At 39.0% G+C, this 27,645-nt stretch overlaps 1 protein-coding gene across 1 annotated transcript in view; it reads right to left on the reverse strand.

The window, feature by feature from the left end:
* The window catches only part of MARCHF6 (membrane associated ring-CH-type finger 6), a 2,699,933-nt gene that overhangs the window by 1,936,700 nt on the left and 735,588 nt on the right, over positions 1–27,645 (reverse strand). Inside the window, exon 8 of the mRNA XM_044064887.1 lies at positions 3,252–3,420. Within this exon, the coding sequence (XP_043920822.1) occupies positions 3,252–3,420 (169 nt within the window). The remainder of the gene's footprint in view (positions 1–3,251; positions 3,421–27,645) is intronic.

Below are 27,645 nucleotides of genomic sequence, written 5' to 3' on the forward strand. Positions count from 1 at the left end.
TTGCTGACCCTCTAAGAGAAATCTTGATGACAGGATAGGAAACAGAAAATTCTCCCCCGGGGTTAACTCCAGTGGCTCTACTCGACAGAGACACTGGGAACTAAGGTCAGATGGCACTATGCCAGGATATCCTATGGTGAGGCTTGTAAACGCCCAAGGACTATTAGTCTAGTACATCTATGAACCTACATATAAAATAAATTTATATTTTATATATACATACATAGATATATATGCATATACATACACACACATTTTTATATATATATATATATATATATATATATATATATATATATATATACACACATACACACACACACACACAAAAGAGACACAATAAATACTTAAAATAGAACCAGAAGAAGGTACAGTACTAAGTACAGTTTGAAGAGTAAGAGAAAAGGGGAACAATTCATGAAGCCAGCCACAGCTAGAGGGAGGAAAAAAGCTTTTGCAAACACTAAGGAAAAGAAACTAGTCAAAAACATTTTAGAGGAATTATACAAAAAATATTTGTCTAACAGCTTGAGATTAGTTGTTTGTGTTAACACGATGGTGGCAAACGAGATCTGGAGAGTTGGTGACAGAACAGAGCATTATGGGTAGATGGAGGAGCTTGAGAATTGGACCCAAAGTCTTGTACATGTGGCAGAGTCGGATCAGAGGATAGGATCCTTGTCCCATTTATGAGGATGAATGAAAAGGTCATCAGATGTCGACAACTGAAAGTTTTGATTATAAAAAAGTGAATATATACATACATGATGCCATACATACATATATACTACAGATATACAGTGGATATAAAGTGCGCACAACCATGTTAAAATGACAGGTTTTAGTGATATAAAGAAGTGAGACCACAATAAATCGATTCAAAACTTTGACCAACTTTAACGTGACCTATAACCTGCTCAATTCACAAACAAATCTGTTAGGGGAAAAATATAAAAAAAAACGTATAATATGCTGGTTGCATAAGTGTGCACACCTTTAAACTAATACTTTGTTTTGTGGGCATCATCTTCTTCTTTCGGCTGCTCCTGTTAGGGGTCACCACAACAGAACAACTGCTTCCATTTCTTCCTGTCCTCTGGCATCTTGCTCTGTCCCACCAACCGCCTGCATGTACTCTCTCACCACATCCATAAACCTTATCTTAGGTCTTCCTCTTTTCCTGTTACCAGGCAGCTTCATCCTTAGCATCTTTTTCCCCAATATACTCTGCATCCCTCCTCAGCACATGTCCAAACCAACGTAATCTTGCCTCTCTGGCTTTGTCTCCAAATCTTCCAACCTGGGCTGACCCTCTAATATACTTATTCCTAATCCTGTCCGTCCTCATCACACCCAGTGCAAATCTTAACATCTTCAACTCTGCCACGTCAAGCTCTGACTCATGCCTTTTTGTCAATGCCACCGTCTCCAACCCGTATAATACAGCTGGTCTCACTACCCTCTTTTACACCTTCCCTTTCACTCTTACTGGTACTTGTCTGTCACAAATCACTCCTGACACTCTTCTCCACCCACTCCATCCTGCCTATACTCTCCTTCACCTCTCTTCCACACTCACCATTACTCTGAGCTGTTGATTCCAAGTACTTTAACTCATTTACCTTCATCACCTCTACTCCCTGCATCCTCATCATTCCTCTGTCCTCCCTCTCATTCCCACACATATATTCTGTATTAGTCCTGCTGACCCTCATTCCTCTTCTCTCTAGAGCACATCTCCACCTCTCCAGGGTCGTCTCCACCTCTTCCATACTCTCACTACAGATCACAATGTCATCTGCAAACATCATAGTCCACAGGGACTCCTGTCTGATCTCATCTGTCAACCTGTCCATCAACACTGCAAATAAAGGGCTCAGAGACCATCCTTGATGTAATCCCACCTCCACCTTAAACGCATCCGTTGTGGGCATACTCAAACTAATACTTTGTTGAAGCACCTTTTGATTTAACTACAGCATTCAGTCTTCTTGGTTAGGAGTCTATCAGCATGGCACATCTTGACTTTGCAATATTTGCCTACTCTTCCTTGCAAAAGCACTCCAAATCTGTCAGATTGCAATGGCATCTCTTATGTACAGCCCCTCCTCAGGTCACCCCATGAATTTTCTACTGGATTTAGGTTTGGGCTCTGGCTGGACCATTCCAAAACATTTTCTTCTGGTGAACCCATTTATTTGTTCACTTGGATGCATGTTTGGGATCACTTTCGTGTTGAAAAGCGAAATTCCTCTTCATCTTCAGCTGAAGGTTTTGGGCCAAAAGTGACTGGTATTTGGAACTGGTCATAATTCCCTCCACCTTAAGTTACAACTGAAGAAATGCAACCCCAAAGCATGATACTGCCACCACCATGCTTCACAGTGGGGATGGTGTTCTTTTGGTGATGCGAAGTGTTTTTGTGTCAAACGTACCTTTTGGAATTGTGGCCTGTAAGTTCAACTCTAGTCTCAACAGACAGCAACACATTTTCCCACATGCTTTGGGAGACTATGCATTGTTTTGCAAGTTTTAGCTGGGCCTGGATGTTTTTCTTTTTAAGAAAAAGTTTGTCTTGCAACCCCCACCCCATAGTCCAAACATACTGAGAATACGGGAGATTGTTTTCACATGTAGTACACAACCAGTACTTGCTAGAAATTCCTGCAGCTCCTATTTTGCTGCAGGTCTCTTGGCAGCCTCCCTAACCACTTTTCATCTCGCCTTTTCATCAATTTTGGAATGACGTCCAGTTCTTTGCAATGTCACTGTAGTCCCATTTTTTCCGCTTTTTGACAAGTCTTCACTGTGTTCCATGGTATATCCAATGCTGTGGAAATTTTTTTGTACCCTTCACATGACTGATAATTTTCAACAATGAGATTCCTTAGCTCTATAAGTTCTCTGCGAACTATGGCTTTTGCTGTAGTAGGCAACTGAGTAAATGTCAGCAAAATCCTACTAGGACAACTAAACTTTATTTGGGGTTAATCAGTCTCTCTCTAATTGATGGCAAGTGCTTACCCAAGACCTTCAATCCTACATAAGCATAATGAAAAGAAGGGGGGAAGCTAAAAGGATAAAACCACATGCATACATAAATGAATCTGTGCCTTACACAGGTGTCTTGCAATCCCATCCTGAAAGAAAAATGGTCAGTACTAAAGAACACTTGCATAAGTTACATCAGAAAAGAGTCATCAGTCAGTTCAACTAAACATATCCACTTAAAATTACTAGTATGTTCCTACCTCATTTACCTGACCAGCTCCATTAGGTGGTTGAGGATGATTCGGCTCCAGCCACTGTGGTGCTCCTCCATGGACTATCTGTTCTCTTAACCATACTAGACTAATGAATGCGCACAATGTACAGGTCACTACAAAACAACCCTGCAAACAGTCCGCCAACAAGTTCTCCCTACAAAATAAATCAAAACAAAACGTATTAGTTTACCAAATGTACTCTGCAGCCATGCCTGAAACTTTAATAAGTACACAGTTTGACAACATGCAGCTTTATTAGTACTTATGCACCTAAAATTATAACTGGAAATCTCAGCTCCATTTCCTCAGTACAATCACTGGCACAAAAGACAGTCGTATGAACAAAATATTCTCTGAAGCAGTTATACAAATCCTATAAAACACAATTAAGTGAAGTACTCACTTAAGAGCAGGCAAGAGACTGCTGCAAAAGGCGCAGCATCCTGTTAGTGGTGTAATTGGTGGAGAAAATAAAAGCCATAACTGTAGAGCATGTGACGCGAGTTAAGTGGCTCAGATGTTTCATAGGACTGACAGGAGACATGTCTACGACCATCCTGGAGGGCAGGGACAAGGAAAGCTAGCTACACACACTGCTACTATACATTAAAAGGGGGAGGCCTGAAGTAGGTGTTAGGCTCACCAAGCAGCTGACAGGTGGTGGCCTTCGCAACGTGACAGCAGAATGATATACTGATAAGGGGGATCATTACAGGTGAGAGTAGTGAAGCAATTTGCTGGAGCACCCATGCATCTACCCAGGCCATAAAGTAAAGTAGTTTATCGCATTCACTGCAATGGAGTTCAGGACATATGCACTTTAACTTCCAATGGGTGGAGACTAAACATTTTTTTTCCTCAAAAATTGTTTGATTTACTTTAAAAATTAACATATAGCTTGCTTGTAATTTAATAAGTTAAACAATGTAACAAACTATATACACTATTTACATTGGCCTAAAATTAGATTAAACTATAAATCAATCTGATTCAAATATATATGATACTTAGACAAGAGTTCCTTTTTTTCTTTTCTTCAGGAAGAGTCTGAATTAATTCTCAAGGTCTCAATAAGAGATCGTATCTTCTGGATTACTGCTCCATGACTTGAGCATAATCCTTAGTTCCATCAACGGTGTTTCATTCAAAAGTCTTAAAAATTCTTCAAAAGTTGGTTTGAAGTTTGATTTCCATTTTCTAGAGAGAAATTTTCTAGCTACTCCTAGAATAGTCCATAACAAGTACAATTTTTTTATTCAGTTCTGTATTTTTATTAATATTCAATAATATTAAAGACTTGGTTAATACAAAACAATCTGTAAATTTAGCTTGTAGGAAGTTACTAATAACTTCCCAGTATCTTTTGAGCTTAAAACAATCGTAGAATATATGTACCCAGTCTGCTTCGCATATTTGCAAACATCTCCAACAAACAACATTGGTAGTACCAAGTTTGGCTAGTTTATTGGGTGTGTAAAATGATCTATGCAGAAATTTCCACATGTATATTCTCCAAAATTGTGTAATGGATGTTTAATGGAGTACAATAAATAAGTTTTAGTTTCTGTAGTTAGAGTGATTGCATGCCCTTTGGTAATGAAATACCAATAACTGTCAAATTTTAACTTTATAATTTATCAATAATTTGTATAATTTTGAGGTTACATTTTTCTAGTTGTGATCATATACAATTTCATTCAGATATTTTATTAAAATAGGTTTAACTTAAAAAGAATTATTAATTATTCTCCATAGATTTTGTGAATATATCAATACACTTTGAAGGACTAGCCAATCTGAGGAAGAGATGCATGTATTTATTACATGTTGACTGTCAATAACGGATTAATACAATGCTGCCAACAAATAAAACTCTGTTTCCCAAGTGGTGAAAATGTTCTTATGCATTTTATTGGAAACATTTGTTGTGGAGCTGAAAGTTGTCAAGTCCATCCATATCTTTACATCTGTGTTGGCAATAACACATTTTCTAAAATTATTAAAGATATAGTTTGTAAAATTTAGTTTAATGGGTTTTACTATATTATATTGAATGAATGTACATAAAATATGCCATGGTTTAATTTCATCATCTAATATAAGATTTTTTTATTATAGGGTTTTCATTTAAATAAACAGTATGCAAAGTCTTCCAGTTAGAAGAGTAATTAAGATCCATCTTGTTTATAATAATTCTGAAGAAAGAAGCTTTAATGTAGGTCTCTATATCTGGAAAATCAATTCCTCCTTGGTCCCATGGTCTAATATGATGCGTGAAGGCTACTCTATTCTTGTTAGGATACCAGAGAAATTTTAATACAAGTGTACTTTTTTAAGAGATGTTTATCTGGTATTTTAGGAATAGTTTGTGCTATATTTAGGATTTTTGATAGTAGTAACATTTTTATTAATTGCAATCTTCGAAAGTTATATTCATTTTGTTCAATTTACTACATAGGTATTTATGATGTTAATACTGTTAGTTTACATTTAAGGTTTCTTCTATATTTTTGCAGAGAGACACCCAAATAAGTAGAAACTTGTTTATCAGTTACATGGTTTTTGTCCATTATAAAATATTTTGTTTATTATGTAATTAGACTGTTTTATTGAAGTGAAGACCTGAAGTTAGTTAGAATTTTTCGACCTGTGTATCTAGTTCTTTTATAGATTCTTTTGAGGTGGAAAGAGTAAGAAGCACATCATCTGCAATTAGCATAATTTTAGAATTGTTCTGTCCACATATATCAATTACTTTTATTTTGGAATTGGTACGAATTGAAGCATATAATTCCATGGCTACTGAAAATAAGATAGGAGACATGGGGCAGCCTTGTTTTGTTCCTTTTATTACTATAGATTCCAATGTAAATGGTCCTAATTTTACATATGCCAAGTTGTTTTTGTAGATATTTTTCATCAATGAAATAAAATGAGGAAAATCATAAAATTCTAGTTCTTAGAATAGACAGCCCCAGTTTACCGAATCAAAAGCTTTTTCTACATCTAGTGCAATTAAAAGAGCTTCCTGATTTTTATATTTAATATGTCTGAGCTAATATTATTTGATTATTATCATACCTGTGTCTTGTACATGAAACCTGATTGATCTTAGTTTATAATATGAATCATATATTTTTTTAACTCTATTAACCAAGACTGACAATTTTATACTCATTACTGAATAAAGGTATTGGTCTATAGGAGCTTAACAGTGTGGGGTTTTTACTTTCCTTTATGATAGGTGTGATTAGGAACTATCTCCATGAATGTGGTATTGTGCTTTGTGTTTGGATTTCAAGAAAATTTCATGGAGAACTGAAGTTCTGGATGTTGGGAAGATTTTATATAATTCTACTGTAATACCATCAATTCCTGGAGCTTTATTGCGTTTACTTTCCTTAATGTTTTCTGTTACTTCTTTGTGTGCGATTTGTTTTCGGATTTCTTGTTCTAATTTTTCTGGTATTTTCTTAATTTTGGGAAAGTTTAATTCTAAGTTTGAGAAGTTAATGCGAGTTTCACCATTTCCACAGTGTTCTGTATAATGATATTTAAAGGCATCAAAAACACTTATGTTTGATGCTTTGTTTTTTCCCCTTGTAATACATTAGTGATGTTGTTTGCTCCAGTTTGTCTTTTAACTCCAACAGCTAGGTCGTGCATATGGCTTGGTGATGGGAAATATTAACTTAGTTTTAATTTTTCTAGTGCCATATTAGTTTTGTATAAAATGTCTTTTTATTTAGTACATCAATTGTTTTTTTATTAGGCCTTCTTTATCTTCATAACAGCAGATAATTTTAGAGATAGTAACCTTCTTCCACAAAATTATTACTCCTCTGGTCTTTGATTTCTATGATGAATGGATAAAGTACAGTTGTGTACACTTACCATAAATGTAGATGTTAGAGTGTACTCACTGTTGCAGTCCTAACATAAGGGTTATCCAGATCCCGGTATCCCTCAGTAGGCCCAAATACCAGAGTCCTCAGTACAGGACGTTGGCTGCAGTTGGCTGTAAAACTGATGTCAGAATGTAAGGTATAAAGGGAGGTGGCCAATGCCATTTCCTCAGTTTTTCTTGCCTTAACTGTCAGGAGCCCCCAAAAGAAGGCAAACCCAGAAAGTAAACACCCTGGAAACATGCCATCCAAAAATAACATATATAGTCTGTGCCTTAAGGAGAAAAGGGGGAATGGAGGGTGGGAAACCAGGACTGCAACAGTAAATACACTCTAACATCTACATTTATGGTAAGTGTACACAACTGTACTATGTTCTTTGGGTTTCACTGTTGCAGTCCTAACATATGGGTTGATTCCCAAAGCCCAGGGGGGGGGGGGCAAAAACAAAAGGGGGCTGGAAGAATCGCAAATTAAGGGTTGGTAAGGAGGCCTTGCAAAACTGCAGAGACAAAACTAGCCCTGGATTTAGAAACCAAAGGTAGATTGTAATGCTTTGCTAAAGTATGAACAGAAGACCAAGTAGCTGCTTCTAGAATATCCTTAGTAGGCACACCTCTCAAAAAAGTTGCAGAAGTAAAGGCTGCTGTAGTAGAATGGGTCCGAATACCCTGAGGGGGAACCTTCCCAAGCTGCAGGTAACTATAAAGTGAATACAATGAGCAATCCATTTGGAGATTGTTGGTTTCGAAACAGCTTTACCCTGAGCACCAGGAGAAAAACTAACCAACAACTGCTCAGACTTCCGAAAGGGTTTAGTCCTGTTAAAGTAAAATCTCAACTGTCTATGCACATCAAAAGAGTGCAGAATCCTTTCCCCTTTATTCTGGGGGTTATTGAAAAAGGTAGGCAGATGAATAGACTGGTTAAGGGTCAGACTGGAAACCACCTTAGACAAAGGAGAGATTTGTTCTCAGAAACTAGATCTGTATGAAAAATAATGAAAGGTTCTACTGCCATTAAGGCTTGCAGCTTCGAAACCCTCGTGGCAGAAGAAATAGCCGAAAGAAAGGCAGTCTTCCAGAAAATACATTTTAATTCTGCAGAGGCAGCAGGTTCAAAGGGAGGTAACAGCAAGCTTCTCCAGAACAAAATTAAGATCCCAAGCAGGAGTAGGAGATCTTCTGGGAGGTCTAAGATTGCTAGCTCCGTCACTGCTTCATCAAGGGGTGAGAAAAAACTGGTTGCTCAAAAGATCAATGAGCAGAAATTGCTGAAACATGAATCTTGATTGAAGAAAAGAAAAGTCCACCATTAAGCAAACCTGCTAGATAATGAAGAATGAGGGACAGAGAAGGATGAGATGAGTCTTCTCCTTTAGCCTGAATCAAAGAGCAAAATCTCTTCCATTTATCTGCATAGGATTTCCTGGTGCTAGGCCTCCTGGGCTTATGAAGGACTTCAACCACCTGCTGGGAACGATTTAAAGTATTAGCCAGCCAGTTAAATGCAGAGTTTGAAGATGAGGATTAAGAAACTTTCCCCCTTCCTGAACCAGCATATATAGTATCAAGGTAAGATGCCAAGGCTGAGCATGGGAAAGGCTGCAAAGAAGGCGATACCAATGCTGCCTGGGCCAATCTGGTGCCATCAGAATAGCCTTTGTTTTTTTGTCCCTTATCTTTAGCAGCAGTCTGGGAAGAAGAGACAGAGGAGGGAAGGCATAAATTGAGAGTTGTGTCCATGGGAAGGAAAAAGCATCCACTCTCCAAGCTTTGTTGTGAAACTCCCTGGTGCAAAAGGTTGGAAGGAGATGATTGGTAGGAGAGAAGAAAAGATCCACCTGAGGAGTGCCCCAACGCTGAGTGATGCGATGGAAAATGATCTTGTCAGTTGCCACTTGTGAGGATCTAGAATACGTCTGCTCAATTGATCCAAGGAGTTTAGACTCCCTAGAAGATTCTGGGCTATTAGATGTATTCCCATGGAAGCTGCTAAGAACCACATCTCATGCTGTGTCTGCACAAAGGGTAAGAGTGCATCCCCCCTGCTTGTTGATGTACCATGACTGTGGTATTGTCTGTCCTGATCAGAAGAGTCCCAGGGTAGAGCAGGTCCTTGAAAGCCAGCAAGGCCTGCTGCACTGCCATCAATTATTTTAAGTTTATGTGCAGATGAATCTGTTGAGTGCTCAGAGTCCCCTGTATGCCCCTGCCTTCCAGATGTGCCCCCCATGCATAATCTGAGCCATCTTTGGTGAGAGTTTGGCTGGTAGGTGGTGGGCAGAACGGCAGACCCTTGTTCTGAGAACAGGCTGTTGCCCACCAGAGAAACTCCAGTTGTAGACAGGGAATAAGGGGAAGAATCAAGTCTAAGTCCTGTGTGTGTGTTGACACCAAAGGCCCTTGAGGTACCATTGTAGTTTTCTCATACGCAGCCTTGCATATGGGATTCATCAGGATAAATCAAGCTATGAACCCCAGCGCTTGCAGGAATAGCCTTGCAGTGAGCTGGGTCATGTTTGCCAAGTTACTGAAATAAGCCGAAAGATATTTTTGTTTGTCTTGTGGGAGGAATACCATCTGGGTGGCTGCACTCAGACTCGCTCCCAGGAAAACAATCTCCCTTGTAGGAACCAACTTTAACTTCTTTTCGTTGTGTGTGTAATCCAGGGAAGTAAGAATGTTCTTCATGAAGTCCAAATCCTTTAACTGTTCTGGGGAGTTTGCTTGAATGAGACCGTCGTCCAGGTAAAGATAAATCCGAATGTTTCTCTGCCTGCAAAAAGCAATGACTGGCGCCAGTCACTTTGCGAAAACTCTGGGAGCAGTAGATAAGCCAAAGGGCAGTGCAGAGAATTGGAAGTGCTGTTCCCCAGCCCTGAAACTAAGAATCTGCCTGCAACTTTCCCTTACTGGGATGTGCAGATAAGCCTCCTTGAGAACTAAAGTTACAAGCCATGAATCCTTGTCCAGCATTACCAGTAACTGTTGAAAAGTGAGCATCTAGAAATTGGGAATCACCAGAAAAGTGTTTATAATACACAGATCCAGAATAGGGCACCAGGTGCCCCCTTTTTTGGGTACCAGAAAAAGTCCTGAATAAAAACCTAGGCCTGCCTGATTTGCAGGAATTGGCTCTATAGCACCCATAGTCAGTAGTGAAGAAATCTGATCCTCTACCTCTGCCCTGAGAGTTCTGGGCATGTCTGGGTACCCTTGTAGAACAGGGAAGGTGTGAAAATAAAATGTGTAACCTTGGTTTACTACGTTGAGCACCCATTTGTCATCAGTGATGTTAGACCATACCTCTGCGAAACTGGCTAACCTTCCCCCCAAAGGAAACCCTGGGTCCACAGAGGTAGGCACAAGAAGGCCGGAGTCATTGAGAATGCTTGCTTTGGGAAGCTGGCTTAGAACTTCCCAATTCAGCAGAAGAATGCCAATGTTTAACCCTTTGAGGGACAGAAGCCTGCCCTCTGGAAGATCTGAAACCCTAACGCCTAGAGTGACCCCTGCTTGCCAGGATCAGGGAAAGACCAATTCTTGGAAGGATAATGCCTACTAAACCGAGGAGGCTGAACCTGAAGGAAATCTTTTACAGCTTGCATAGATTTCGCCTTATCCTCCAACTTTTTCAGTACCTCCTCAGCCTGGTTACCAAAAAGGTAGTCTTTGTGCGAAGGACTATCCAGCAATTTAGATTTTACAGGTTCAGAAAGAGGCTGCTACTTAAGCCAAGCATGCCTTCTAATAATGGAACCAGTGGCTACTGCTCTGCAGGAAGCCTCCAAGGTGTCAAAACCACAATGAAGTGAATGCTTATTAACCAGAGTGACATAATTTAGTAAATCTTGTCTTAGTTCTCCGACATGAAAGGAACATCCGCAAGCTTAGCCGTAATAGACTCCAAAGTACACTGCTGATACTTAAGCATGAAGACAATTCAAAGATCAAATGGCAAGAGTTGCAGAGGTACAGACCTTTTTACCCCAAATGTCCAAGGCCCTAGACTCCTTATCATAAGGTACAGGGTTTTTAGCAACAGAAGCCTTAACACCCTTGGGACCTTGAGAAATAATCTCAGGATCAGCAGTAGGATTTTTAAAAAGAAATTGATGAGAATCAGGAACCCTACAATCCCCATCAGGTTTTCTGGGAGCAGGAGGAACAGAATTAGGAGTTAAAGAATTTTCCATGAAAACATCATCCACAACTTCCAAAACAGTAGGTATAGCCAGAGGTTTATGCTGTGGCAAATCCAAAAATTCACGGATTCTCTTCTTAGATTGAGGAGAATCCTGACTTTCCAATATAAAATGCTCCCTAAGAGTATTCAAAGTATCCTCAAAGGAAAAAAATCTTCTGGAGGGGAGGCAAAAGGGACTCCTCACCATCAGAATCCTCAAAGCCAGAAAAAAGTTGAGAATTTCCTTCCTCACCAGCAGAAATGGTGGAAACTTCAGAATCTGAGACGGACAAAACATCAGGAGACAATTCCCTAGCACTCTTGGAAGGGGGGTATGAGAACCCCTACTAATAAGGGAAAGAAGATCACCAGCCATCTTTACCAACTGGGACCTGAGGCACAGGAGGGGAGGCAAACGTCTGCTTGTGGGTAGATTTGCGGCTGGAAGGTTTGCTAGTAATCCAGAGGGACTCGAGAGGCCTAGCAACTGCAGAGGTCTGAGCTAAGGTAGTCGGTCTGGCTCTGGTCTCATGACGAAGAGAAGAGGCGTCAGAAGCCGGTGCCTGCATAGCGGGTCCAGACCCAACTGAGGTGGCAACAGGCAGAGAGTCTGAACAACATAGCCCGCGGCATGGAGGACTCAATAAAGGTCTTAGCAGAAAAATCTGCGGACTGTAGGGGCTTTGAAAGCACCTCACTAACTACCGCTGGCCCGATGAACAATTTCACCTGCGCGTCAGCAGCTCTAACCCTAGAGGCCTGTCGTGGTCCTTATCCTTGCTCTTCCTAGGTATATCCAAAGTCGGGAAACCAGAGGACGCCATACCGACAAACTTAGGCCGGACTCCAAAATGCTTATATAAAATCTTAGCTCTACAGCATATGGTATGTGGGTTGAAGAAAGCAAAGAGATCAGTTTGGGACATCGTGCTCAAGGCCCGAACAAGTTATACAATAGGAATGATAATCACGGTGTGGAATCTGTTTTCCACAGGCAAGACACTTATTAACCATCTGTCATTCGTTAAAGCAATAAAAGAGGGTCCCCAACGGGGTACTTATCTGAGGGCATCCAACTTGGTAGTCGGAATGCAGGAAGGTAAACGGCTGATCGGCACTAGTGCGAATTGCATCTGCTTCGGGGTCCATGGCGAGAAAGACTGAGAAAATGGCGACGTCTGCCTACCTTTATACCCGACGTTCTGACATCAGTTTTACAGCCAATGGCAGCCGATGTCATATACGGATGGCTCTAGTATTTGGGCCGGCTAAGGGCTACCGGGAGCCAGATAACCCATATGTTAGGACTGCAACAGTGAAACACGAAAATCATCATTAAATATTCATTTGCCTTCCATAAATATTTTTCATTTGTTCTAAAATGGGATTCTTGAAGAAAGATCACCTGCGCCTTGTTTAATTTTAAATTTCTTAAGTTTGATCTTTTCTTTGGATTAAGCCATTAATGTTTAAAGAAAGTAGTGTCAAGTCCATATATTTTGGCTACGTTTATGGATTTGTAAGATAACACTCAGAACTCTTCTATGATCTTGTAGTTGTAGGACATTCCTGTCGTTTCTAAAGGTTGTGATCAGACTGGTTTTCTTTGCTGAGAAACAAGTTAAATTCTAGTTCAGGCCAATAAAAAGAAAAAAATATAACACAAGAACAGTCATATGTAACACAATAACTCAACATTTTAAAATTTCCCTTACTGTACATTGAATGATAAATTATTTTTTTCTATTGGGTTAGGAATGTCTACCGGATTATCCCTCATATCTTAGCAACAAAAAAATGTGAGTTCCACAGACTTCACTGGAGATCTTTTAGAATTATAAAATAAAAGAATATGTAACTAAACTTACTGATTAATTATATCGAACATTAACTATAAACACATATGGAAAAAATGTAATAAACATTTTTATTTATAACTCACCTGTCACTGTCATATAATTCAATACATATCAGATGTATTTTTAGCTATCTAAAATAACATTATATAGTAATCGCCCATAGAGAGCTATTTTGAGTCCATTCCTATTTAGTATGATTTATTTTATGCTCCTCAAACACTAAATCTGTTGACTAAAAGTACAGTAAACTGAGTTTCTGATTTCCTAAAAAAAAATTATCTTGAAAACATCAATAGCTTCTGTCTGTGGTCACATATTTGTGCAAGTACAGATGTATGACTGCACCCAAGTCTCGATAAGATCACAGAATTAGTCTCCAATGTATCTGCAATGACGTGCGCTTTATCTATTTGCGCATTTGATGTTTGATTATATATAAAAATAGAAAATCAAATTGACCACAGGAGTATGCTTTAACCATAATTTTGTACAAACAGTGTGAAACACTGTCTTAGTTTACCTAAGTGTATTTTAGTTCTGATGAGCCATGTAAAGTATTGTCTGTTTAGACCATCAGAACTGTATTAGCCACAAACTAACACAGTGACTATTTTTAGGCTCACATCTTAAGACACAATTGTGAGATTATTATTCTCTTCTAAAACAGTGTCAGACAGTGGATTCATAAAGTTAATTCATTAACATGTTAGTCTGTCAATAATATCTCCTTCAGCCTATTTACTCATATTGCCAACATGAGAGCTGAGAACTTTGTATTCCCCCCCTTTTTTTCATAACTCCTCTAAATTCAGTGAGTACAAAACTCAAACTGAAACAGAAGATTAATCACATCATGAGATTAACGTAAGTGCAGGATACTTGCTTGTCATTTTAAAACTCAATATCTACCACTGAATATGACACTTAGGCAATTTTCACACTTGAATTATTGTCACTAGTATTAAATTATTGAAAAAGAGGAGCAAGTTAACAGTCTGATACTCTACTACACTATTATGTACATGAAGGTCAATATTAAGTGTCATTCAAAAAAGTAATGCTTTTCAAGTTTCTTTTGTGCCTTCGAGTCTTATGGTATGAGAAAGACTTACTGTGGAAACTGTAAAGTACATTAATGCTCTAAGAAGCTCGCGACTCTCTTACAAGTGCTTTTTGACAACTTGGAGCTTATTAGAACGTCACTTTTTTATATAAAAATGTTTTAACAGAAAGTGATTAACGTAGTAAGACGTTTAAACTTATCTATTAGCTAAACTTCTTTTCGAGTAAGTAATCTTTTGCTGAAATACAATAACTTCTATAGTGTATGTTAAAAGGCTTATAACCTGAGCCATCAATATACCATACCTGCTTCTCAAAGTGACAAGTTATGAAGTATACATTCTCACATTGTTTTCTGTTGATTTTTTTAACTTTCCCCTCCCCCATAAGTTACAATAAAACAGCATTTTGTAATAAAATGACTACTTTCTAATCTTACATTTAGTGTAAATACTTTGGCAATGAGGTGATTTGCATAAGAAAAAAATAAAATTGAGTAAAAAGATAATTCTAAATACGGTTTTGTTTTCTTTATTCTTTAGTATCTCACTTCTTGCTAGATTCTTTGTGAGTAATAGGCGATACTATGTTTAGGGTTTCAGTCGGTTTCTTTTTCTTTACATCAGTCCATGAATTTTTTTTACAGGAGATCTTTTCAAGGTAGTAGTAGATTGTCCAATCCATTTCTTCTGGAATTATGTTGTTGCTCTTGATGACATAAGATGCTTCCTCCAAGTTGTTAAAACTCCTCATTTCTTATGAATAGAAAATCTTGATTTTTGCAGGATAAACAAGTTGAGCTTTTATTTTGTTTTGCTTAAGTAGTTTCACCAGTGGCCAAGTTTTTTTCTCAAATTACTACTCTGGTGGAATAGTCATTATCAAATCTAATTTGATTTTGTTTGTATTTTAAAGGACTTTTTCTCCAAGCTGATTTGAGGACAAGTTCCTTATTTAAATATGACAAAAACTTTACTACAATTGATCTTTGAGGTGTATTTGGCGAGATACTGGCCCTTCCTATTGCTCTATGTACTCTTTCTATACCTTATTTTAGGTCTAAAACTCCCAGTAGCCAAGAGTTTAAAAATGAGATTATGTCCTCACCTTCTGTTCTCTCTAGAAGTCAGAAAATTCTTACACCTGTCCTCCTTTCTCTATTTTCCAGGTCATCTACCTTGCTGATAAGCCAGTTGTGCTACTATAAAATAAATTCACTGATTTTCTTCCTCTAAGTCTCCCCTCTACATCACATAAGGTGGTTTCAATGAAATTTTAGTTTGGTGGTGGTGTAACAGTTCTCTGAAGGCATCAGTTTGACATCTTTAATGTTTTCTAAATTGTGTTTAAATCCACCCATTTTCAGGGATAGATCTTGTAGTGTACAAGATACCAGCTGTATTTCTTTTTTCAAAGTAGTTTCTAAGTGAATTCTTTGAGTTGTTCATTTTCACAAAGCAGTAATCTCAAAGTTGTTTTGACAGGAAAATCTCAATGAATAAACACCAAAATTGATATACTCAGATGATATTCAGATGCTTAACAATATTTAGCTATTTTTGGTTAGTAAAATTAAGTATTTTCTTGTTTAAGATAGCTTTGTGGAGCTCTAAAATGGTACTCCTTTGAGTTGGTCATCTAGCGTCACCTCTCCAAGTTAACTAATAAAACAAAAGCACAGTTGAGATCTCCATCCTTAGTGGGTCTAATAATTGGTAGACTAAAGCAGTAAAACCACCATGGCGGAACACACAACTCAGAACCTAATACGGAAATATCAAAGGGGAGTCCTTAAGTACTTGCATACCAAAGAAGGCCCAACTTTCACATACAGAAAACAAACCGCAATGAAGATGTAAACAAATGACTATGTCCAGTCAGCCTTGATGTTTGCAATAAAGAAATTAGAGGAGCAAAAACTTATCTAGTGCAGTAATCTTTCTTAAATTATCACTCATGACAAAGTCAATCATTCACACACACACACACACATATATATATATATATATATATATATATATATATATATATATATATATATATATCTGTATGTATGTAAATAAACTATATATATATATATATATATATATATATATATATATATATATATATATATCTGTATGTAAATAAACTATATTGACAATCTTAATGCAAAGAAGAAATGTCAGCCAAACAACACTGAAGAAAGTACAGTTGTCTACACTTACCATAAATGAAGATGTTAGAGTGTATTCACGGTTGTAGTCATCACATTTGTGTTATCCCTGCCAGGGTAGCACTCGGCCGGCCCAAATACCAGAGGCTTACTATTTCTACGTCTGTTGCTGTCGCTTAAGGACTGACGTCAGGTCGTCCATAGTATAAAGTAAGGCAGTTGATGCCATTACATCAGTTTATCTTGCCCTAACCTGTCAGGAGCTCCCAAGTGGGAGCCAAGGTCTGGTGGAAGAACCCCACCAGTAGAAAGTAAATACCAAAATATCCCTTGAAAGGTGAGGGAAGAAAGAAGAGGGGGATGGAGGGAGGGAGGGGAAACTAGGAATGCAACAGTGAATACACACTAACATCCGCATTTATGGTAAGGGTACACAACTGTACTATGTTCTTCATGTTTTACTGTTGCAGTCATCACATTTGGGTTGATTTCCAAAGCTGAGGAAACGGGTGGAGGCAGTCAAGGAGACTAGAGGCTGGCTAGGATGCCCTGTAAGACTGCAGAGGCAAAGCCTGCCCTGGATTTGGAGAAGATAGGCAGGTGGTAATGTTTGGTAAAAGTGTGAACAGATGTCCAAGATGTCCCTGGTGGGGACTCCGCTGAGGAAAGCTGCAGAGGTGGAGGCTGCTCTGGTGAAGTGAGTCCTGACCCTCTTGGGGGGAGGCTTTCCATGTTGCGTGTAGCACAAATGGATGCAGTGTGCTATCCATTTGGACATGGTTTGTTTGGAGATGGCTTTGCCCTCTGCCCCTGCAGCAAAGCTAACCAGCAATTGATCAGACTTTCTGAAGGATTTAGCCCTGTCAAGATAGAATCTGGGCTGTGCACATCTAGAGAGAACAGGTTCCTTTCTCTCTTGTTCTGTGGGTTAGGGAAAAAGGTGGGCAAAGATGCATTCTTTAAATAATCTGTTAGTCTTTCCTATATAGAAACAGGAACATCTGGTGCACGTAGCCAAGTAAATAACATTTTTAATTGAGCAGTAAGCATAGACGTTAGGTCTATATATCCGGTTTGTTGTGGGGTGTACAAATTAATTGCTCTCATTACTAAAAAAGGATGCTTTGCACTTTCAGCAGGGATACATGCCTGTTCTATCAGATCTTATAAGTTCTTTATAGGGGCAGACAATCCTTTGCATACAAGTCGCTTTAAGTTCATATATTTTTTTTTTTTTTTTTTTTTTTTTTTTTTTTTTAAGTAAAAAGAGAGTTCTGTGCCTATTCTTTTAATGTTCTCATCAACTGTGAAGTTTCTAGTTGTTTCTGACAATATGACAGATGGTTCTTGTATCACTATTGTACATCAAGGTAACCTTCATTTTATGTTAAGATTGGCTTCTTGAAGCATCTTGATTAAAATGGCTTGAATACCATGATCGTCCCCTTGTTGATGTTTCCACTACTGCCAGATCACTATACTCACGTTCCTGAAATTGTTTAATCTCCTGGTTTCTTCAAATTCAGCTTCTCTACTACAAAGCTTGGATATTCTCAATAGTTGACTTTTCATTATAGTAGGAAATATACGACTCGGATGTATACCGTCATGTCTTAAGGTGTTCTTTATAGCATTCATTTCTGAATGGGGAGGTCTGTGTCTCCCCTTCTCTGTCAACAATTAGTGTGATGTCCAGAAAATCTAAGCTCGTTGCAGAAAAATTCATATTGAATTTAAAAAATTAAGTGGTCCCTTCTAGATATGGTAGGAACATTACTAGTTATACCTTTCCTCTCCATAAAAATACATAATCAACGAATCTTTTATAGAAAGGAATATATGTATTCCAATCATTGTCATCATTAAAAATATACTGTTCTTTAAAATACACAAGCACAATGTTTGCGTAGCGGTTCGCACTGGGTGTGCCCATGGCAACACCTCACTACTGAACATAAAGAAGTTACGTACTCAGCATAACGATCCTTCCAAGTAGTTCTACTTCATTTGTCTTCAACCTGTGGGTACCGGATCCATATCAGATCCGAGCCGGCAATTTCTCTAGCATCTGCTCTGAGCTCCAAACTCCTCCCCTCACCCATAACACATCTCCACTACCTTCCAACCCCCAGACTGAGTTTGCTGCCACTTATACAGAGAACCAGACCTGAAAAAACACCTTATACACCTAAAACTTCAGCCAAACAGGCTGTCCATATGGTAAAGCCAGGGGGAAGAAGGGAGGGACGGTTGAAGACAAAAGAAGTAGAACTACTCAGATGGAATGTTAGGGTGAGTACATAACTTCTTTATCTGAAGTAGTTTACTTCATTTGATCTTCAACCTGTGGGACACAGTCCCCAGTTAATAAACTCCTGGGTGGCTCTCATGGAAGGATATTCCAGAGGACCACAGAACCAAAGGATGCCCTCCTAGAAATCAAATCCAATTTATAGCGAGAAATAAAGGTATGAGATGAGGAACAAGTAGCTGTGGAACAAATATCATCCAATGAGACACTCTACCAAATGGCTGCATAAGTAGCCATTGACCTAGTCGAATGAGCTTTCACCTGACCCGGAGACAAACCGTTATCCTTCTAGACCTGAAGGATGCACAACGAGATGCATCTAGCAATAGTGATCTTAGAGATAGGTTTACCCAAAAAGGGTTTAGAGAAGGACACAAAATTGATCAGATTTACGAAAGGTTCTACTCCTGTGTAAATAGAAACCCAACTGTCTATGAACATCCAACAAGTGGAGTCTGTATTCCATTCTGTTAGCAAAATTTGTAAAGAAAACAGGTAAGTTAATGGTCTGAGGTTAACTTGTGATGCTACCTTGGGTAGAAAGGAAGGACTGGTACAAAGGGAAGCCCTGTCCTTATGGTAAATCATGTATGGAACTTTAGACAACACTTGCAATTCTGAAAACCTTTCAGCAGAGATGATAGCCACTAGAAACGTTGTTTTCCAAGACAAAAACTTAAGATCCGTGGTTGCTGCAGGTTCAAATGGCGGAGTTCCCAAAGCTTGAAGAACCATAGTAAGGTCCCATGGGGGAACAGGATCATTGACTGGAGGACGTAATAGGAAAGTACCTTTAATAAAAGCTTTACACAGTCTGGAAGATGCTAGAGAAGCAGAATTCTTGCCCAACGTGAAAATGAGAAATGGCAGCTAAGTGAGCTTTGATAGTAGAAGAGCTTACTCCTTGTTGAAAAATATTTGATAAAAAATCGAGAACAGCTGAAACAGGAGCCATGAAAGGGTCTAAACTCCTTTGAGAAGCCCAAAAGGAAAAAGTTTCCATTTGCTATGGTAAACCTTCCTGGTGGAAAACTTAAGAGCTGCCACCAGAAAAGACCTGACTGAAGAGGATAATCCAGGAGTCCTAGCAATCAGGGGAACTGGAGAAGCAAAGCCGTGAGCTGGAAACTGTCCAGGCTTGGATGAGGAACCCCCAAGGGGTGTGCAATAAGATCCTGAATGGGATCAAAAATCAAGCCAGAAGATGACACCAAAGGAAGGTAAACCATACCTGGAGAGGCCAAAACGGGGCAATAAAGATCACTTTGCTCCCCAGTCGACAAGCTTTCTGTAGAAAGCTTGGAATAAGAGGTACTGGAGAGTAGGCATACAGAAGACTGGGATGCCAAGCATGGACTAGAGTGTCTCTGGGGGACTCCCCCGCCTGGGGGTTCAGAGCAAAGAACTCGCTGTACTTTGCGTTGGAAGGAGATGTGAAGGGATCGCAGCAAGGCTGACCCCACGCCAGAAAAATCTGCTCCGCTACTGAAGGATTCAGTGACTACTCGTAAAGCATCAGTATAGTCAGACTTGACCTGTCCGGACCGTCCCAGAATGTGCGTTGCTATCAGAAAGTGACCAGTGGAGATTGCCCATTCCCAAACTCTCATAGCCTTGTGACAAAGGGGAGAAGATCTGGTCCCTCCCTGTTTGTTGACATACCAGACTACTGACATGTCTGATTGAATTGCAATGGTTCCCAGGGGAAGAAAGGCATTAAGGGTTTGCAACGCCAACAGGACCGCCCTCATCTCCAGAATGTTTATATGCAAACTGGTCTCGATAGGGGACCACAGGCCTTGGACTGTCATGCCCTAACAATGCCCCTCCCACCAAAGATAGGAGGCATCCATAATCAATGCGGCTTGGACAGAGACTGGAACAAAAGATCATCCCTCCAGAACTTCCAGAGAATACATCCACCAAAGAAGGGATGACATGCAGACTTAACAGTAAGTGTACTGGATGCGATAACAGAAGATCCAACAGGCACCATTGCACTGCTAGAGTCCACTATAGTACTCTCGTGTAATAGGGCACACAGAAGAAGCATTATGGTCACTACCATAGAACCTAGGTCCCTCAACATAGATTCTGCCAAGGGAAAGTGAGAATGGCAGATGAGAGAAACATGCAACCTTAGGTTTCAAACTCTCCCCATGGTCAGGAAGATTTTGGACTGTAGTGCATCTATCCGTGCCCCTATGTAGTCTATCCTCTGGACAGTACTCAGAAGAGATTTGGATGTAATGATTGTAATCCCCAAGTGGAGTGCAAGCTTTAGGAAATAATCGCTGGTTTGGCAAAGTAGATGACTGGTGGGAGCAGTGAGGAGCCAATCATCCAGGTTCGGGTAAGACCTGAATCCCCTGAAGTCTTAGGTGAGCCGCTACTACTGCCATCACTTTGAACACCCTGGGGGCTGTGGTGAGACCAAAGTGTAGGGCTCGAAATTGGTAATAATAGACTCCCAGCCAGAAGCAGAGGAACCACCTGGAGCTTGTGTGCATCTTTATGTGATAGTAGGCATCCTGGAGGTCTAACTAGCACATTCAGTCACTCTCTTGCAGGTACACAGCATGATGGACTGCAAGGTAACTATCCGGAACTTTTCTTTGGCAACTGAGGTTCAGGGTAGATAGGTCCAGAATGGGCCTCAAGTCCCCTGTTTTCTTTGACAACAAAAAGAAACCTGGGAGTAGATGCCCGATCCAGACTGATCTGGGGGGCCGGGTTTGATGGCTTGTTTCTCTAGCAGCTTGGAAATTTCCAGTGCTGCAGTCTCCCTTTGCATGGGTGGTACATCCAGGAGGTGTTTGAAAGGTTTGGGAGGAACCACAAATGGGATTGAGTACAGTCTGGATATAATGTGAAGCACCCAGCGGTCTGATGTTACGGACTCCCATGCCGCCAGGTGAAACGACAATCGACCCCTGACTGCCTCCAGAGTACAGCCGTCAGGCAACCACTCAATGCCATGAAGTGCAGTGTCATCCCCTTTGGTAAAAACTCTGTACCCATGAACTACCACATAGGCAGCCAATCTACTTAACACCAAATGTGTGATAAGAGACCTTGGGACCCAGGTGGACAGTAGTCTCTCCTTTGATAGTCACATCACCACAGTAGTCAGGAAGTCCTTCTACGTGGCACACCATCATTAAAGGGTTCTCATCTAGGGGAAAAAAAAAAAGAGGTCACTGTTCCCCTCTACTCGACACTCGCATTATAGTATACAACGCGCCTTTTGGAATGTACCTCAAGACATCTGCAGCAGCTGGAAAGGCCACAGAAGTGCCTCACAAAGAGGATTACTGGCCTCAAACAAATGCCCTACACGGACAGTCTCAAAAAACTCCAGCTTTACTCCGTAGCATATCGCCTACTCAGAGGTGATCTCTGCCTAACATATAAAGCTATGACAAACCAAGAGCTGTTGGACATGCTACACCTAAAGAAATCCCCAATCCCTCCGAGCTACACTCTCTCGTGACCTAAACCTTATCACCACAATACAAATAAACAGGATATGCTGGAGGGATAGATTCCTGTCCCAAAGACTTCCCATACTCTGGAACAGGCTACCAAACTATGTCAAGCAAAGTTCTTCATTAGCACTCTTCAATAAAAATCTTGATGAGTGGATGGGAAAAAGGAAATATATCCCTGGGATAACTTTCTTGGGTGGTGTAAGCCAAGGAACCTTGTTGGCTAGGCTTACATAGGCCCTTGGACCAATAGCCTAGTACCTATAAACCTATAAAGATTCTCTGTTACTTGACGTACAACTAGTTCTTTGAAAGTATCGCTCACATTCTGAATTATATTATTCAGAGTAGCTCTATTTATTTCCCTATATGTTGTCTCCTTCTTAAGTATGCAATCCACTTTTTAATATAATCAACCTTTTCCATGACCACCACTGCTCCACCCTGGTCAGCTGGTTGAATAACTATACGCTGGTTGTTAAATTAAATCCTTCAGAGCTTCTCTCCTTTGCATTTAAATATTAGAACTCATATCCGTGTTTTGAGTTAATATACTTAGTTATTTCATGTTCACAAACTTTTAAGAACATATCAACTATTGGATGAGACTGTGGCATGAATCTACTAGGTTTCATTAGTCTGGCATCATGATTACCATTAGTATCACCAAATATTTTACATAATAGCAATGGTGGCAATTTCCAAAAGTCTACAGAAGTTAGAGAAATGAAATGGACTGCTGATCTCCAGGCCGACAAATATCCTTGCTTAAATGGTGTTATGCTTTTAAAAATCAGCAATAAGGGGGAGTACACTCCTATAACATATTTGATTGGTTTATTTTGCTTATTTGAAGTGATGGGAGTGAACTGTATGCAAGATCTGAATAAGGGTTATACCTGACGGCACTAATTCTTTATTCAAAGCTGTTATGTTATCCTTTGATTTTAAATCATTTTATATGAATAAATAGCTTAACCACAGTTTATGTTCTTCAGTGTGGTTGTCTGGCTAACATTTCTTCTTTGCATTTTGTCTGTCTGGACCAGACATTCAGTGGTGCTGGAAGTGTTTTTTGTTCATACCGGCATTCTTATTTGCAAACATTTTACATCACAAACCATACTGACAATTTTAGTTGCAATTATTATACATCACTTATAATCCAGCCAATCACTGTTAGTCAAACATTAAATAGCTCAATCAAATTCTGCCTTATTTTAAATTACATTCCTCCCCTGTATGTATTGTTCCCACAATTCAGATTTTTTTCCTATATAATTTGCCCCACCCATATCTAAGATCCCAAACCCAGCTGTTTTTATCTCTGCTACTATATTCACTACTTCTGGTACACTTGGTTTAGACTTTCATTTCCATTTTCTAGTAATTACTTTGACCGCCACAATAAAATTAGATTCGGGAAGGCTTTACTATCTCCAGGCAATTTTAACTCTGTACGACATCTCAGAAAAATCATTTCTCTAGTTACAACTATTTGCTCACCCTGCATCTCTGACAGAATAGACTGCTGGGAATCTTTAAAAGTCTCCCAACTCATTGCACTCCCAGAAAATACATTCCCCATTACCCCTTTACCATTACACCTCCAACATTTGCTGTCCACCTCAGGAAAAATTATTTGGGGTGTAAAAATATCTCTGTAAACATTTCCACACAAAAATCCTAAAAGTTCTACATTTTGCTGCATGTTTGGGAGACATACATTTATCACCCCATTGTTTCTTTGTGAATTGCTTATGCAATCTCTCTTCCCAAACCTTTTCTAACCTCCTCCGATTTGTATAGTTATCATGCAATATTTTATATGCTCTACAAAATATTCTTTGTGTGTGCACATATATATATATATATATATATATATATATATATATATAAAAATTATAAGCTACGTCTAGTCTAGATTCTACTAAAATCTCTATCACTGCTGGACTTTCATTTAAGATCCCACTATTTATTTCTCTTTGCCTATACAATCACGGATAGGGAAGGCAATCTCTAAACTGCTGTCCAAATAAATTCTTGGCATATTCCCATTCTGTTATCTTTCCCTCTCTAGTTATTTTCCTCCAATACCTTGGGTTCATTTCCCAGTTTTTCTCAATAAATTCCAGCACCCTCTTCCTTATTGTCTGTATCCCTAACTGCAGTCACCCCCATCAGCAAAATCTCCTTTCTCCATTCACATGTTGGCTTAGTTCTTAAAATACTTTCTGCTCCTTTATGAATGTAATATTCTGAACTGTCAATTCTCCTTAAAGGTCTGCATAAAAATCCCAGCATCTCCTTGTTTCTTGAGCTTCACACTTGTTTCATCATCATCCCTTTCCACTTTAAAATATAGCTTTCTGCTTATGCTACGTACAGGAGCCTAAAAAGTGTGTAGTTCTGAAATACTCATTCAAAATGGGTAACAATCTGCCCTGTTCTACTGGAAGAATCAGCTTATCACACTTGACTCTTGTAGTCTTCCCCTCCCAGATAAAGTCATTTAGCTCTTTACTGCCACCCACAGCTTCTCTTCTGGTTAATAAAAAATGCGCCTGAACTGTGTACAAGACTAAATGGACTAAAACATTTTAACTGCTTGTATCTTACTATCAATATAAGAGAGGTTCCAATTTCTCAGTTTTTGTGTTAGCTTTTGTCTAGTCTCCTCCCACGTACCCTTAGCTGCCACAATGGAATCATTTTTAGTCCATACTCCAAAGTATTTCATTTTAACATGCCCCCATAACTATGGTTATTGCTGAACAAATTTGCATATGGGTACATAATTTACAGCTAGTGCCTTTGCTTTAGCTTCATTAATTTTGTATCTCAAAAAGATTGGAAACTGTCTCAATGTTAGACAACACTATAAATGTCCTCTTCTAGTTTTATCAGGTATAAAACATCATCTGCAAATAGAGCCAGCTTTTCTTGAATACCATACCAATTATATCGTTGAATTTCTGAGTCCCTTATGTTCACTACTAATGGTTCTAAACATAACACAAACAAAGGGGAAGGACGACACCCCTGCATGGTTCCTCTGCTAAAGCAGAAATTATCAATGAGAAACCCAGCCACTTCAACTTTCGCCTTTGAACCCTCATATATCCACCTAATCAACCGTATAAGATACTGTTTATATGGCTCTATGGGTATGAATGTGAATGCTTCCACTGCCCTGCTCAAAGTCCCAGTTTACTCTGTCACATGCTTTCTCTACATCCAGACCCACCAACAAGCAGTGATATTTTCTTACATTCTGCTTCCCTCTGGATCAATGTTCTGTTAATATTGTCTGTTTGCCACCCCTCCACAAAACCACACTGAACCATGTGCATCAATTTTAGCATCACTTTTGCCATTCTTTTAGCCATTGCAGATGTAAAACTTAATAATCATGGTTTACTATTGAAATGGGCCTGAATGAAGCTGGATGTGATGGATCTTTACTCTCTTTAGGTATTACAGTTCTCATTTTCTTCCAGGATGTTTGTACTCCTCCTACTATTAAACAAAACTTCCAAATCTCAGTTAACATTTGTCGTCATCTCCCAAACTTCCACAGGAATACCATCCATTCCCAGGGACTTTCCTTAATATTTGTTATACATCACCATTGTTATCTCATCTCCTCCTATACTAGCTGTTCGTAATTAATCCTCATCTACCTCTAACCTTGGGATATTGAATTCTTCCACAAACATTTCCATTTGCACCTTTTGTTGACTTCCACATTTTTCTGCTTTATACAGACCATCATAGCATGTTAGAAATACCCTGTAATACTTACACAGGATCTCGTCATCTTTCTTTTTATAGGCTCCCTAAGCTTGGTAACAGCCCATTCTACTTTATGTTGCCTGAGTTGCTTTCCTAAAGTTTTTGGGCTCTATAGTAATGAAAAAAAAGTTTAACAGCAATCTTTCTAAACTCATGCATATTAGAGGTAATCCCTAATTTTTTGTATAGCATTCTGCGTTGCTCCTCCTCTTGTTTTGCGAGACTGCCCCACTTCTGCAATACTTTAACATCCGAAAGTCCCTCTAAATAAACCGTTACTTAACTATGTCTCCCTTTCATTTCCACTCTATTTTTTTTTTAAATTCACTTAAATTTTATCCCACTCCCTAGCTATAGTTTCAAAAGAAATTTCTATCTTCTCTAACAGCTTCTGAATCATCTCCACTACCCATTCTTGAAATTCCCCTTTTTAACAGATTGGTGGGGAACACACCAGTGTCTCATTTTTATTTCATTACTCTGTTTTTAATTATTGTTGTATGATTAGAAATAGTTGTTGGGTGCTTATCAAGACCTTCAATTAAATGCATATGTTTCTGTGAAATGTAAATTATGTCTAGCCTAGCCCAGTTTTTCATATCTTGGGAATAAGTAAATTCCAAAGTAAAACGAAAAAACGTTGCTGGATACTGCTGGTTACATAAAACACAGTTTATTTTCAAACAAAACAAACAGTATGGTATTAGCGCTTTCGGGCTACGGCCCTTCATCAGATAAAACATCATCATTTAGCATTTCTATTTAAAAAACAGTATGACCAATCAGAATTTAGTAAAAAACCCGCCTTTTACTGAGTGCTGGCTTAAGGGGGACCACATCATTTAGCCCTGGATCCCTATGCCCTTAAGCCAGCACTCAGTAAAAGGTGGGTTTTTTACTAAATTCTGATTGGTCATACTGTTTTTTAAATAGAAATGCTAAATGATGATGTTTTATCTGATGAAGGGCCGTAGCCCGAAAGCGCTAATACCATACTGTTTGTTTTGTTTGAAAATAAACTGTTTTATTTAACCAGCAGTATCAAGCAATGTTTTTTCGTTTTACTTTGGACTGTATTTTGTTAACGTTTTGCTGGATTTTGGCATAGCATCGACCTTTAGCTTTGTTTTTCTGAGTAAGTAAATTCACACCAAACACTTACTACTGAATTAACATCTTCCATGCCAAACATTTCCATAAAGTTCTTCAAAAATCTACCATCCTTTGTTATTTTTCCCTTCTGGGCCCACTAGAGACATTCACTATTGTAAATAAAATTCCAATTCCCACGTAAAAGTAACACTCTTTGCTGAGAGAGGATAAATTCTCCCAGAATTTTCTAAAGCTCTATTAAAGCAGTTTTAGGTGGAATATAAATATATACCGGTGTAATCATCCTCCCTTTCCAGTAGCACCTTAGAACTACAATTCTATTACTTTTTTAATCTTTTTCTATTCATGATTGGATCCTCCTGTAATTTAATTACTACTTTAATCCTTTACACCCAGGTATTCTGCTGAATAACCATCCTGAAAACTGTTCTTTATCAAATTCACATGTTCAGTTCTTCCCAAGTGCATCTCCGGCAACACAGCTATTTGCACTTCACATTTTT

Source organism: Protopterus annectens, chromosome 3.part0 (genome assembly GCF_019279795.1).
Source record: "Protopterus annectens isolate FY-2018-M chromosome 3.part0, PAN1.0, whole genome shotgun sequence".
NCBI classification, from domain to species: domain Eukaryota; kingdom Metazoa; phylum Chordata; order Ceratodontiformes; family Protopteridae; genus Protopterus; species Protopterus annectens.